The 13,509-nt window shown below is 38.4% G+C and overlaps 1 protein-coding gene across 2 annotated transcripts in view; it reads left to right on the plus strand.

The window, feature by feature from the left end:
* The window catches only part of LOC141565000 (uncharacterized), a 76,934-nt gene extending 71,555 nt beyond the window's left edge, over positions 1–5,379 (plus strand). For both annotated transcript variants that reach the window (XM_074307951.1, XM_074307952.1), the window contains exon 5: positions 1,760–5,379. In XM_074307951.1, coding sequence (XP_074164052.1) covers positions 1,760–3,432 — 1,673 coding nt within the window. In that variant the 3' untranslated portion in view covers positions 3,433–5,379. The remainder of the gene's footprint in view (positions 1–1,759) is intronic.
* Positions 5,380–13,509: the final 8,130 nt, after the last annotated feature.

Below are 13,509 nucleotides of genomic sequence, written 5' to 3' on the forward strand. Positions count from 1 at the left end.
TCCTTCCTTTCCTTTTCTTTCTTTCTTTCTTTCTTCCTTCCTTCCTTCCTTCCTTCCTTCCTTCCTTCCTTCCTTCCTTCCTTCCTTCCTTCCTTCCTTCCTTCCTTCCTTCCTTCCTTCCTTTCTTTTCTTTTTTTTTTCTTTTCTTTTCTTCCTTTCATTTTTTTCCTTTCTGAGGCCAGATTTGAACTTGGGTCCTCTTGGCTTTAAGGTACTCTATCCAGGGTGCCATCTAGCTGCCCTGATTCCTTTCTTAAGCAACAAAGCTCAACTCAAAATCAGTTTGATTATCATTGACTGCCCATAGACCCTTGTTAAGCCCATTTGATCTTTATGTTCTCATTGACTTAGACTGAGTGTAAATCACAGTTATTTCTGCTTTGCCCAGAATGCCTGAGGCTCTTCCCAGAGTCACTCATTCATTCCTTTTTATTTATTAAAATTTTCTTAGCCCTGGTGGGAGAGAAGATTCTTTGTCTCCATTGCTCCCTAGCTTTAACCACTGGATGGGGGCAACCTAAGTCACAGGAGACCCCCACCTTACCTTTAGCGGTCCTAAGTCTCTCCTGGCCATCTGCATCCAGAGCCATTCCCAGTAAGCCAGATCTATAACTGGCCAGGGGCCATAGATGGCTGTGTGGGGGAAAGTAAGGCCAGTGACCTTGGGCAGCCCTCCCTCACTTAAATCCAAGTCACTGACTACATTACTGACAGCTTCCCTTAGGTTAGGGATATGGGAGGGAAAGACTCCTGGTTATTCCATAATAGGATCATGAGCTCTTGTTATCTTCACTATAGGATTTGTCCATAGGTGAGAGTGAGCAGAAATAGAAACAGATTTGGCCCCTCAGAGGGACCAGCATGCAAGCACTGGGGTGGCGTTAGGATATGTGATCAGCCCTGGATAATGTCAATCAAACAATAAACATCGATTAAGCACCTGTTCTGTTCTATGCATTGTATTGAGCCCTGGGTATACAAAGAGAAGCTTTCAAGAAGTTTTAAATCCAGCATAAAAACTTGGAGATGGTTTGAGAGTAAGCAACAATTTATGAAACTTCTTTTTAGTTACTCCAAACATTTTTTAATTGAAATGCATCATGTTCAGCAGGCATTTGTATATAAAGAGAGAGGGAAAGGGAAGTATATGAAGGAAGGAAGAGTTAAGGTGGAGAGAATCAAAACCGTAGTGACAATGATAGTACTTAACAAGCATTATGTACCTAGTGTGTGCCAAAAATTTAAAGGTATATCATTTCATGTTCACAACAACCTGGGAATTGGGTACAATTATTACCTTCACTCTGCAGGAAAACTGAGGCAAAGAAACACATTCCCAGTGGTGCAGAGCTAACTTGGGCCTGAAATGGAACTTGAAAGAAAGCATTGCAAGTAAAATGGAGAACATCTGTCTAGTGCAATGAATTGAGAAGACTCAGTTTCCAGGTTCCAAGTTCTATTCTCTGCTGCAGGGATTTAGATCAGGTTACTCAGCCATTCAGAGCTCATAGCCTGGTTTCTACATTATGAGAAACTTCATGTTGCCTTTGTCTCAGCTTTGTAGTGGGGGTCCAATGTCATTGTGTTAACTCTGTGTTAATTGAATGACATTCTTGGTTTGAGCTAATAGCATTTAAAAATGATTGAATCTGTCATTTCAGTTTGAAAATTTTTGCCTTGAGAAGTGAAAAGTCAATGATTTTATCATCAGCCAGCATTAGAGGGTATATTGATACACGTGTGTGTTTGATTCTTTCAGATGCTGAGACATGGTTTGATATGAAGGAGATGAGTGCAAATCTGAAAATGCTCTCATGGAAAGACCTTTTTCAATATTGTGAATACAGGGCTATTGTTGCTAAGCAGAAAAGAACCCACATTGAAGAGGAACACTGTGAATGGAATACACACACCAAAGCTTTAAGAAAGAGTTCCAGTGTTGCTAAAGCAGAAAAACAATGTTACATATGTAATCAATGTGGAAAGGATTTCCAATGTTATTCCAGCTTGGCTCAGCATCAGAGAATCCACACAGGAGAGAAGCCTTATGAATGTAATGAATGTGGAAAGGCTTTCACACAGAATACCAGTCTTTGTGAACATCAGAGAATCCATACAAGAGAAAAACCTTATGAATGTAAGCAGTGTGGAAAGCGTTTCACATGCAAATTGAACCTTACTCGACATCACAGAATCCACACTGGAGAGAAGCCTTATAAATGTAATGAATGTGGAAAGGCTTTCACACATTGCTTCAGTCTTACTGTACATCAGAGAATCCACACTGGAGAGAAGCCTTATGAATGTAATGAATGTGGAAAGGCTTTCACACGGCGCAGCACTCTTATTTCCCATCAGAGAATCCACACTGGAGAGAAGCCCTATGAATGTAATGAATGTGGGAAGGCTTTCAGAGAGTGCTCCACTCTTACTGTCCATCAGAGAATCCACACTGGAGAGAAGAAGCTTTATAAATGTAATGAATGTGGAAAGGCTTTCACAGATTGCTCCGCTTTTGTTGTCCACCAGAGAATCCACACTGGAGACAAGCCTTATGAATGTAATCAGTGTGGTAAGAGTTTCATATGCAGCTCTAAACTTACTCGACATCAGAGAACCCACACTGGAGAGAAGCCTTATGAATGTAATGAATGTGGAAAGGCTTATTTATCTCACTCCAGTCTTACTGTCCATCAGAGAATCCACACTGGAGAGAAGCCTTATGAATGTAATGAATGTGGAAAGGCTTTCTCACATTGCTCCAGTCTTACTGTCCATCAGAGAATCCACACTGGAGAGAAGCCCTATAAATGTAATGAATGTGGAAAGGCTTTCATCCAGCGCAGCAGTCTTACTTACCATCAGAGAATCCACACTGGAGAGAAGCCTTATGAATGTAATGAATGTGGAAAGGCTTTCTCACATTGGTCCAGTCTTACTGGCCATCAGCGAACCCATAGTGGAGAGAAGCCTTATAAATGTAATGAATGTGGAAAGGCTTATTTATCTCACTCCAGTCTTACTTTCCATCAGAGAATCCACACTGGAGAAAAACCTTATTATGAATGTAAGCAGTGTGGAAAGACTTTCAGATGCAACTTTAACCTTGTTGTCCATCAGAGAATCCACACTGGAGAGAAGCCTTATGAATGTAATGAATGTGGAAAGGCTTACTGCTCTCGCTCCAGTCTTACTATCCATCAGAGAATCCACACTGGAGAGAAGCCTTATGAATGTAAGCAGTGTGGAAAGACTTTCAGATGCAACTTTTATCTTGTTGTCCATCTCAGAATCCACACTGGAGAGAAGCCTTATAAATGTAATGAATGTGGAAAGGCTTTCATCCAGCGCAGCAGTCTTACTTTCCATCAGAGAATCCACACTGCAGAGAAACCTTATAAAGGTAATGACTGTGGAAAGGCTTTCACATGACACAACAGTCTTGGTAAACATGAGAAAATCCACATTAGACAGAAATCTCATGAATGTGGAAATTTTCAGGCAAAGGCCAAATCTTGTTTAACAATACAGTCCACATTAGAGGAAAAGTTTTTGAGTGTCTGGATCTTGGTAAAGCTTTTAATAGATATTAGTCCTTGACTAGCCATGGGAGAGCCTATATTAGATGTAAACCTCATTTATATAATCCATGTGGAAAAACATTCAGACTCACTTCAGCCCTGAATTGCCTCCAGAAAATTCCTAGAAAATTGAAATCATGGGAAAAAGAATAAAGATGGAAGACAGAGCTTGTCAGTAAACAGGATTTTCTGCTTGGGAAGCAGTCTCCTATGGACTTGGCACTGGAAGGTCTTTAGCCAAAGTTCATTTCTGAGTTTACATCTGAGGATACTAAGTGGAGAGAAGACTTAAAAATGTGCTGAATCTAAGACTTGCCCTTACTTGCAAGATAAAGGTCACTATAAATCACGACATTCACACTGGAAAGAAACATACAAAATGTATTTGCAGAAAGGCTTTCACCTGTGTCTCATCTTTTCTGTAGAAATCTTATTGCAGCTGAAATGTGAATATAATGAATAAGGAAAGGCCTCTTCCTACAGCACAGATCTCATTAGACATTGCAATTCTTTATACTGTGTATAAAGGTCAGAAAAAAGATTTGCGTTTTTCTCTGAAATCCTAAGATTGGTGTCTGAAGAAGGGTTTCCATTTTGACCTTATCAACTTGCTAATTGTATTAGGTGGATTCGAGGGGAAGTGAGACATTTTTAGTAAGCTTACCCACAGAAGAATGCCCTAGTTTAGGGCTACAGTTCCAGAAAAATTCTCCCCCTTCTACCTTGCTTAGTCTTGCACAAACCATTTTGCTACATCAGCAAGCTTTGTAATGTATACTTACGGTTCTTAAGTTGAGTGGGTTCCTATAACACATTGCCAGTCCTGATAGGAAATCTGGGATAACTGGAGTCCTATGTGTGGTGAAGTTGCTCAGTCCAGAGTGTAAAAAAATCCTCCTCCGTCGGCTGTACTTTGACTCCCTTTTCTTGATTGCACAAGTTGAGGTGATACCCTATTCTTGCAGCAATGGAATAAACTGATTTCTGATCTGACTCTGAGAAACATCTTTTTGAACTACTTTGGGTTTGTTGTCATTGTCCCAAACAGTGTGAAATATTATATAAATTATGATCTTGTATTTGACAAATGGAAAAAGTAAAACTTGGGCCTAAGATTTGGGGATAAAACTTTGAGAAGTGTTCATGTTCTAAGGACACAAAAATTTAGTATTTCTAAAAAAATATTGTTCCCTAAATTCCAAAATGAGAAGAATCTGAATAAAAATAGTGGCATGAATTATGTTTTTGAAACAAGGGGGAAAATTGCCAAATAATAAAGTTGATTATCTTAGAATAATATTGATGCCCATGCAGCCAGGCTGCCTGTGAGCTTCTAAACCAGGTTAAGATAAGAACTCCATTTATTCATCTGAGGATAAGGGCTTATACATCTTTTACCAAGGCAATAGTGTGTTCTTTCTAGAACATTAGTCTTTTCTCATGGCACTATTAGCTATGAAAGCACCCAGTTTCCTCCCTTCCTTGCAATCTCCAAGGACATGCTTTTCCCTAGATGTAAAGGGCTGAAACAATGCACTGAGGTCAGACAATGGAGCACTTGAGGCAAAATGCCAATTGGACAATACTCTTAAGAATATGCTTGGGAAATGGCCCTTCCCACTATCCTGTGCTGGCCCAATCGTTTGGTGTATACAGAGAATTATGGGAGGGACTAGGAGGTGGACTGAGACTACCCAGACTCACTCTGGGTGGGAGACAAAGAGTTTGGGGACATCCTATGCATCCATCCCCTTCATTTCTACTGCTAAACACCAATAATAAAGACTTTTGCCTATCCTAACTCTGGGTGATTCTACTGTATCCAGGGTGCTAACACCTAGACACAGAAGAGAGAGGTGGTGAATTACCATCCTAAGTTCTCACACCCATCAAACATGGGACAAGCTATGAGAAAACCTGAGGTGGTCTCCTCAATCCTTTGCCTCCTTGGAGCTGTACCTCAATATCTCCCTGTTCTGTGCTACCTTGAGAAAAAAGAAGGGATGTTTGAAGCTCATCTGAGGACAGGAAACTTTATATGTTGTTAAGAAGATTGGATTGATCCAGTTCAACAACCTATTTGCAATATCATGAGGATCAATACTGTCGTGAGAATTGGCTACTTTATGTTGTATCTTAGAGAATTGACTAATTTCCCATGTAATATTTTCAGAATGCAGCACCCTGTAGCTTATTCAATACTTCCTCAATTCATTTGGTAAAGTTGAATATACACATTGTTCCAAGTGAAACAAGTTTCTAATTGTACATCCCTACCTGGGGCTAGTTCTGTGGCTGTTCCCCAGGCTGGGTCTGGAGCTGAGGGGCTAGGCGATAACTTGGTTTTGCCCAGTAACTGAGCTAAAGAGCTCCCCAAAAAGGCATCAAGTAAAGCACAGCTCAGGAATTCCTGGAAACCTTTAGGTATTTTTGAGGTTGAAAAGCATTTCCATCAATTAAACACAAGTCATGGTTTTCCCTTTTACACTCATTTTGCTCTCCCAGCAACATTCAGAAAGCAATATGTGTTACACACAAATAAATAGGTTTTTCAAATAAATACCTTTTTACAAATACCTTTTACAAATAGATACCTTTTTTATTTAAAATGTTAATTCTAATAATTTGCACTTTCCGTAGAACAGAAACCATGAACTATCAGACATAAGACATGGTAAAATGCAAAGCATTCTTCGCACAAATAACTCCCTAGCATTCTATGGTCTGTGCTATCATCACAATTTAAAACAAAAACACATCACCAGACACTATTTAATTTTTATAACACACAAAATCTACAGTATTATAGACAGTAAATAGAATTCTTACCTTGTCTTCTGTCAGATGATGGTGCCTCTTTATTTGCCTTCAGAAGACTAAAGGAGAAATCACTGTATCTTTATTGACTTCTGTCTGGAGATAGCAAGACTGCTTAGGCCTTGGCATCACCCCTTACAATGAGTCCTTGACGCGAGGTGGAACATCATAAAGAATGCACTATTTGGAAATATTCCTTCAGCAACATCTTCTGTCTGACATCCTTAAGGGTATAAGAACACAGGAACATAGAGGCAGGCCCACATACTCGTCTTAGTTCTAAAGTTTTCCTCTTTTGTCTATAGACAATTATTGATCACAAGTGAAAATGAAGTTAGGAGTAAAATCATGCAAGGCTAGAAGGCACAAAAATTAGTCTCATGAATGTTACATACTGACAGTAAATGAGAGCAAAGAATGAATTCTCGATGAAATGAACTTATCACATGAAGTACACAATTTTATGCCAATGAAAAACTCCCTGAAAATTAGACTATACTCAATTAAAATCAATGATCTTTGAGAAAAAGAAAAATATTACAAGATCTAATATGAAAAATAGGAATTGTACATCAACCAACCAGGAAAACATATCAAGGAGGAAAAAGGAGGAGAATTGGATTTCATAAAATCCATGACCCAAAAAAGAGGTTAGCCATTATATTTTAAGAATTTTAAAATTGGGGCAGCTAGGGGGCGAAGTGGACAGAGCACTAGCCCTGAAGTCAGGAGGACCTGAGTTCAAATGTGGTCTTAGCACTTCCTAGCTGTGTGACCCTAGGCAAGTCACTTAACCCTGATTGCCTCAGCAAATAAATAAAATAAAATTGCCTGGATCTTGTAAACTGCCTGGAGTTCAGAACACTTTTCTTCTGAAATGCAACTTTTATAGGCTTGGGAAAGACTTTAATTGGGTCTCTTTTGCCCTGCGATGTTTGACATTTTATAAAAGAATGAGCTAAAGGCATACATGGCCTTTATCAAAATTACATAAGGAAATAATTATAATGTGTAGCTTTTTTCTCTCTCTTTAGAAAAGTCACCTGTATATGTATCTAGGTGCTTTTGTGTGAAGAAGACAAGGGCAAATAAGATGTCAGAAAGCCAGAATACTGACCTAAATGTAAGAAGGTGGAATTCAATACAGACATGTATAAACTCTTATGATTGTTCAAACTGTAATTTCATAAATTTGAGATTAAATCTGAATATAGAAACCAGTGAAATGTCTGATTTCTGGAAAAGAAATTGGGAATAATTTGGAGAACAACTTGTGGACATCCAGAAAAGGAAGCGATGATACCATAAGACTCATGATGAAACATAACGCTAGTCTTCTGACAAAGAGATGATGTTCCAAAAGTTTAAATTGGAACATAATTTTTTTATTCTGAGAGTTTTATTTTTCTCTCTATTCAATTAAAGAAAAACTTTTAAATAATTGTAAAAATAAAATATAAATTCAAAAAGTAAAGGAAGATCAAATTTCAAGGAGCCAGCACAATTCTGTCAAGAAGAGACCATACAAAAGTAAACTTATTTGATAGGTTTACAGGATTACTACATGGGTATAAATTGAATAATCAATTAGTAATCACTTGCTAGGCATTTAGCATGTATCAGGCACTTCAGTAAGCATATCCAAATAAAGTGACTAGCCATATCCAAATATCCATATCCAAATAAAGTGAAAACTGAAGTCACTGCCTTCAAGGTTCTCATTCTCTAATGTACTGTAATTGATGTGACCATTGCAAAGAGTTGTTTAAATTTTAGCAAAAGAACCAGGAAATTGTATACTGTAACAGGTATATTAGTTTTAATCAATTGTAAAGACTATCCTACTCTGATTAATACAATGATTTACACTTGCAGAGGATGCATGATGAAAAATATCCACTTTCAGAAAGAAAACTGAGAATCTCTGAGTTTTATTTTCATTTTTTTACACAACATTGCAAAATTAGAAATATGTTTTACATTATTTTACATGTTTAATAGAGTTGTATATACATATTAAGAAGTAGAAAAGAAATGGGAAAAAGGAACAGAATTTGGAATGGGAATTTATTTTAAGACAGCAATAAAAAATTAACTGTATTGGAGAAAGCACCTAATACTATTATTTTGGAAAGATATTCATGAGTGAGCAAGAATCTGCTACAAAGAATTGAAATTCTTTGAACGGTTCCCAAAGAAATTCTTAATAAATCAACTTAGAGAAAGATTTCTAGTGGATCTGTGTTTAGCCTTAGATTCTGAACATATTATAAATTAATGAGAAATCATAGTTGGCATCTTTGCTGACAAAAAAGATTTTGAAAAATGATAATATTTTTTCAATCTAAGAAGAAAGAATTAAACAAAAATATATGTAAACTGTTATACAAGCTCAAAAATTTACTTTCACAAATAAGAGAGAAGCAGGATATATGAGCCATTAAAATTTCCTCAAATTTCTGGGGGAAATTGTGGAATGAATAATTAGAAAATTAATTCTGGATATCACTCTTAAATGAAAGTTTTAGGCATTCAAATGTACCACAGTTCAATTTAAGTCAACAGGATGATATGGCAGGCAAAAAGCTCTTTTGATTCTGGGCTATGAAAAACAGTGCATAAGTGAAGAATAAGGTGATAGTCCCACAATATGGTGTTCTTCTTAATGGTATAGTTGAGACTGAGATTGAAAAGCTGGAGAAAGTCAATAAGAGGTCATGTAACATATGGAAGCATTTTAAGTCCTGGCTAAAGAATGATGCAAAGACATAGAAAAATAGATTAGTCTAGTGTTTGACCAACTGAAAGACCTCAGCTTTTGGGATAAGAATTCACTGACAAAAACTGCTGGGAAAATTGGAAATTAGTTTGGTAGAAACTAGGCATTGACCCACACTTAATACCATACACCAAGATAAGGTCAAAATGGGTTCATGACCTAGGCATAAAGAATAAGATTATAAATAAATTAGAAGCACCTAGGATTGTTTACCTCTCAGACCTGTGGAGGAGGAAGGAATTTATAACCAATGAAAAACTAGAGATCATTACTGATCACAAAGTAGAAAGTTTTGATTATATCAAATTGAAAAGTTTTTGTACAAACAAAACTAATGCAGACAAGATTAGAAGGGAAGCTATAAACCGGGAAAACATTTTTATAGTCAAAGGTTCTGATAAAGGTCTCATTTGCTGTGAAGTCCTGTCTCTCAAATATAATCCTTTTCTAGGAGGAGGTTTCTTTTCTGTAAATCCTTTTTCTCTGGGAGCAGGTTTCTTGGAAGGCTTCTGGACCCTCCAGCCAGAGAGAAAGTAGATGTGGGAATGTGTTAGGATTACAAGGTGATAACTCAGGTTGTCTAAACAATTCCCTAGCTCAGAATTCACACCTTTGGTACAGGCCTTTGAAAGGAGTTTGCACCTTTGGACTTTTGTGGGAGAGTTTACATGTTTAAAGGAGTTTGCACCTTTAAAAGGAGCAAGTTCATTGGCTGTAGGAGTTCTCACTAGCCCAATCTCTGCTAGGACAAAAGAGGAGGGCAGTTGGGCAAGGAGGAGTCTGACTGGGAGAATGAGTTTAGACAGTGGTCTGGAAGGAGAGTCTAGGCTGGGAGAAGAACAAGACTTCCCAGGAGAACTTCAGGGAAGCTGGAGGAGATTCAGAGCCAGGATTCAGGAAGAAGAGGATTCGAGATTCTACCTTCACTCTGGCTGGAGGCTCCACAAGCCTGTCAAGAAACCTGCTCTCAAAGGAAAAGATTGTACAGAAAAGAGATCTCCTCCCAGAGAAGGATTATATCTTAGAGACAATCAGCACCTTTACAATTTGGTGCCCAACATAGGGCAAGGGCTTATTCTGAGCCCTTCAGAGGAGCTAGCCCAGACCTTTACATTTGTGGTACCTGAACAGGGACAGATAAGATCCTGATTCCACTGGAAAAAGTCTCTGATCTAGATCTCAGTGGAAAAGTCTCTGACACAGAAGTGTGTGAAACAAGGAAACTTTGTTAAAGAACTAAAGTAGAATTTCAGTGAAATGAGGCAAATGCCTTCCATTTCTGTTCAAGGAAAATGTTTAGAGAGCATTATCAAGGTTATGAAAAGCCAAGGATTGATTATACTTTTGGAGGCGAATACTGAACTTTTAAAAACTGTGCAGGTCATATGTCCTTGTTTTTCTCTTGAAAAAAATTGGATCTAGATGAATGGGAATTAGCAGGAGACCTAAAACACTACGATTCCAAACCAAACTTAATTTCCAAAGATACACTTCATACCTACAATTTAATCCAAGTGGCTTTAAAAATTCTTAAACTAAAGGAAAAGAAGAAAGAACCAGAGGGGGAGGATCCAACTAAACTAGGTGAAGAGGATGAATCAGATAACAATGGAGTGAAGTAAAATTCTGAACAGCAGGAACATTTCCCATCTCCTCCCTCAATTAACCCTACAGGGGTGGAGCAAGAAGGAGGAGAGGAAGAGGCAGTAACACAAACAGAATCACCTGTTAAGCAGCCTGTGACATGATTAGAAAAAGCATTGGTTAAAGCTAAGAGAGAAGGACAGGATATAAGTGATTTTCTACATGCATATCTTGTGATTGAAGGGATTTATTGTGTAGGTCAAAAAAAGAGAAAATATACACCTTTAGATTTGAATAAAATTAAAGATTTGAAAAATGGTTGTACCCTTCATGGGGCTACATCAGCTTATGTTAAAATGTTACTAGATGGTTTGCCTTATGAAGTCCTAACCCCAAATGATTGGAAATCCATAGCAAGGATATGTCTAGAACCTGGACAAAACTTATTGTGACTTGCAGAGTTTCATGAATTATGTAAGATCCAAGTTAGATGCAATATAGAAACAGGAGTTAACACACAATTCATTTTTGAGCAATTAGCTGGTGAAGATCAGTATGGAGAGTACTCAGAACATGACTGTGTATGAGCAAACTGCTAAGGCTGCAATAAAAGCTTGGGGTGTCCTCCCCGGATAGAAAGATCAGGAGACGGCTTTCACTAAAACAGAGCAAAGTCCCAATGAACCTTTTGTGGATTTTGTGGGACGTCTGCAAACTGCTGTCAAAAGAACTATTGGAGAAAATGTAGCTACAGAAATAAGGACCAGACATCTGGCTATGGAAAATGCCAATGAGATTTGCAAAAGAATTATATGGAGATTAGACAAAGATGCTCCTTTAGAGGAGATCATAAGACGCTGTGCTGCAGTGGGAACAAATACTTTTTGCACCCAGACTATGATGAATATGGAAAGACAGGGTCCCTCTTGGCAAAGGACTTCTAGAGAAATTCGTGATGTTTCCAGTGTGGAAAAATTGGGCATCTAAGAGCTCAATGTAGATATGGAGATAGAGTGAGAAGACAGAGTGAGAGAAGACCTAAAACTCCATGTCCAAAATGTCACAAGGGTCTCCACTGGATCTCAGAATGTAGATTGACCCAGGGAAATGAGAGGTAGGGCTCAACTTCAGCCCCCCCATGTGGGTCATGATGGCAGCCGAGGTTATATCCAGAGAAATTTAAGACATGATCAATCAGCCAAAAAGCAATCAGATGGAAGAAATGGATTGAAATTAGGAAAAATACAGTTATATGCAGTAGAGACTACTGAGATATTCCCTGGAGAAGTAAAATCTGTTCCTGTTGAGCCTATGGATTCTTTGCCTCCAGGCACAGTAGGCTTGACTCTTTCACCTTCTGAGAGTGCTTACAAAACAGTCTTCATCCATACACTGATGTGGGAAACTGGAGAATGTGTAGCTAATATCCCAGTCACTAACACAGGTAAACAACGTGTGATTTATCAACCAGGAGAAGTAGTAGCATCAGGCTTATTGTGTTGTACCCCTAATAAGCAATCTGGTGACAGTCTCCCAGATTGTGATTCCAATGAACAAAATCCAGGAATATATTGGTCAGCAGCTGTGACAGCTGACCAACCTATGCTTACTATTTATATAAATGGAATACCATTAGAAGGATTGGTAGACACGGGTGAAGATCATACAGTTATTAGAGGTGCCAAGTGGCCCAGTCACTGGCTAAAGTTTAAGGCAGACACCTCTATGTCTGGTGTAGGAGAATCAATAGCAGCAGAAGTTAGTATTATGCCTTTGAGATGGACATTTGAAAATGAAACAGGAGTTTGTACTCCTTTTGTGGTTTAAAAAATCTCCATCAATATTTGGAGAAGAGACATTTTACACCAGATAGGATTATAAATAAGCCTGAAGCAACATTTAATCCACATAGTGCCAGGCTCAGCCTGAGGCAGTGGAACTCTAGCAGTGGAGGAATTCCCAGAGAATCAGAACGTTTGAAATAGGGACCATGGTTTCCCGGCAGACACTTCCAGTTTGAACACAGGGGCTTTTCAAGTCAGCTCCCGATATCTACACCCCACCGGATGCATTGACTGGGGTTAGTGACTTCACTGTTCAGCTTTAAACCTCAGTGAAGTTGCTAGGCCACACAGCAGGGTCCTTCACTGGGCACTCCTCACAATGCAGCCGTCCTAAACACTTCTGAGGCATTTCTGGGGAGGGGGGAGGGCAACTCTCCCAGAGCTCTCTTTTAGCTCAGGCACAGGACCCACTGCATCCATCCAGTCTGGGAGGAAGCTGGTAAATAAATAAGTAAATAAACTTCTTACCCCAAGGGCAGACCCCAACAGATTTTTAACAATGTGTAAGAAGCTGTAGAGAACGATTGATTCCTTCTACACAGAGAAAGAGCGGGTATCCAACCCAGAGGAAGTTAACATCAGAGAGTCAGCAGATAACAACCTAAAGGGAAATAATACCTGCCTTCTATCACATAACTCTCAACTAGAAGAGACTATTAAAAAGTTAAGAGAGTTTTAAGAAAAATGGGGAAAGGAAAGAGAAGCTATGACAGAGAATAACAATGTCCTGAAATTTGAGTTGGAAAAAATAAAGAATTCACAAGAGGTGCAGGGAAACAAAATTTGTGAATTAGAAAAAGATTTAAAATTCTCAAGAAAGTAGGATTTCTGAATTGGAAAAAGAAAATAAATCTCTAAAAAAATTAGGGAAATGGGAAAAAATTCAATAGAGAAAAATAATTCA

The sequence above is a fragment of the Sminthopsis crassicaudata genome, chromosome 3, assembly GCF_048593235.1.
Source record: "Sminthopsis crassicaudata isolate SCR6 chromosome 3, ASM4859323v1, whole genome shotgun sequence".
In the NCBI taxonomy this organism is placed as follows: Eukaryota; Metazoa; Chordata; class Mammalia; order Dasyuromorphia; family Dasyuridae; genus Sminthopsis; species Sminthopsis crassicaudata.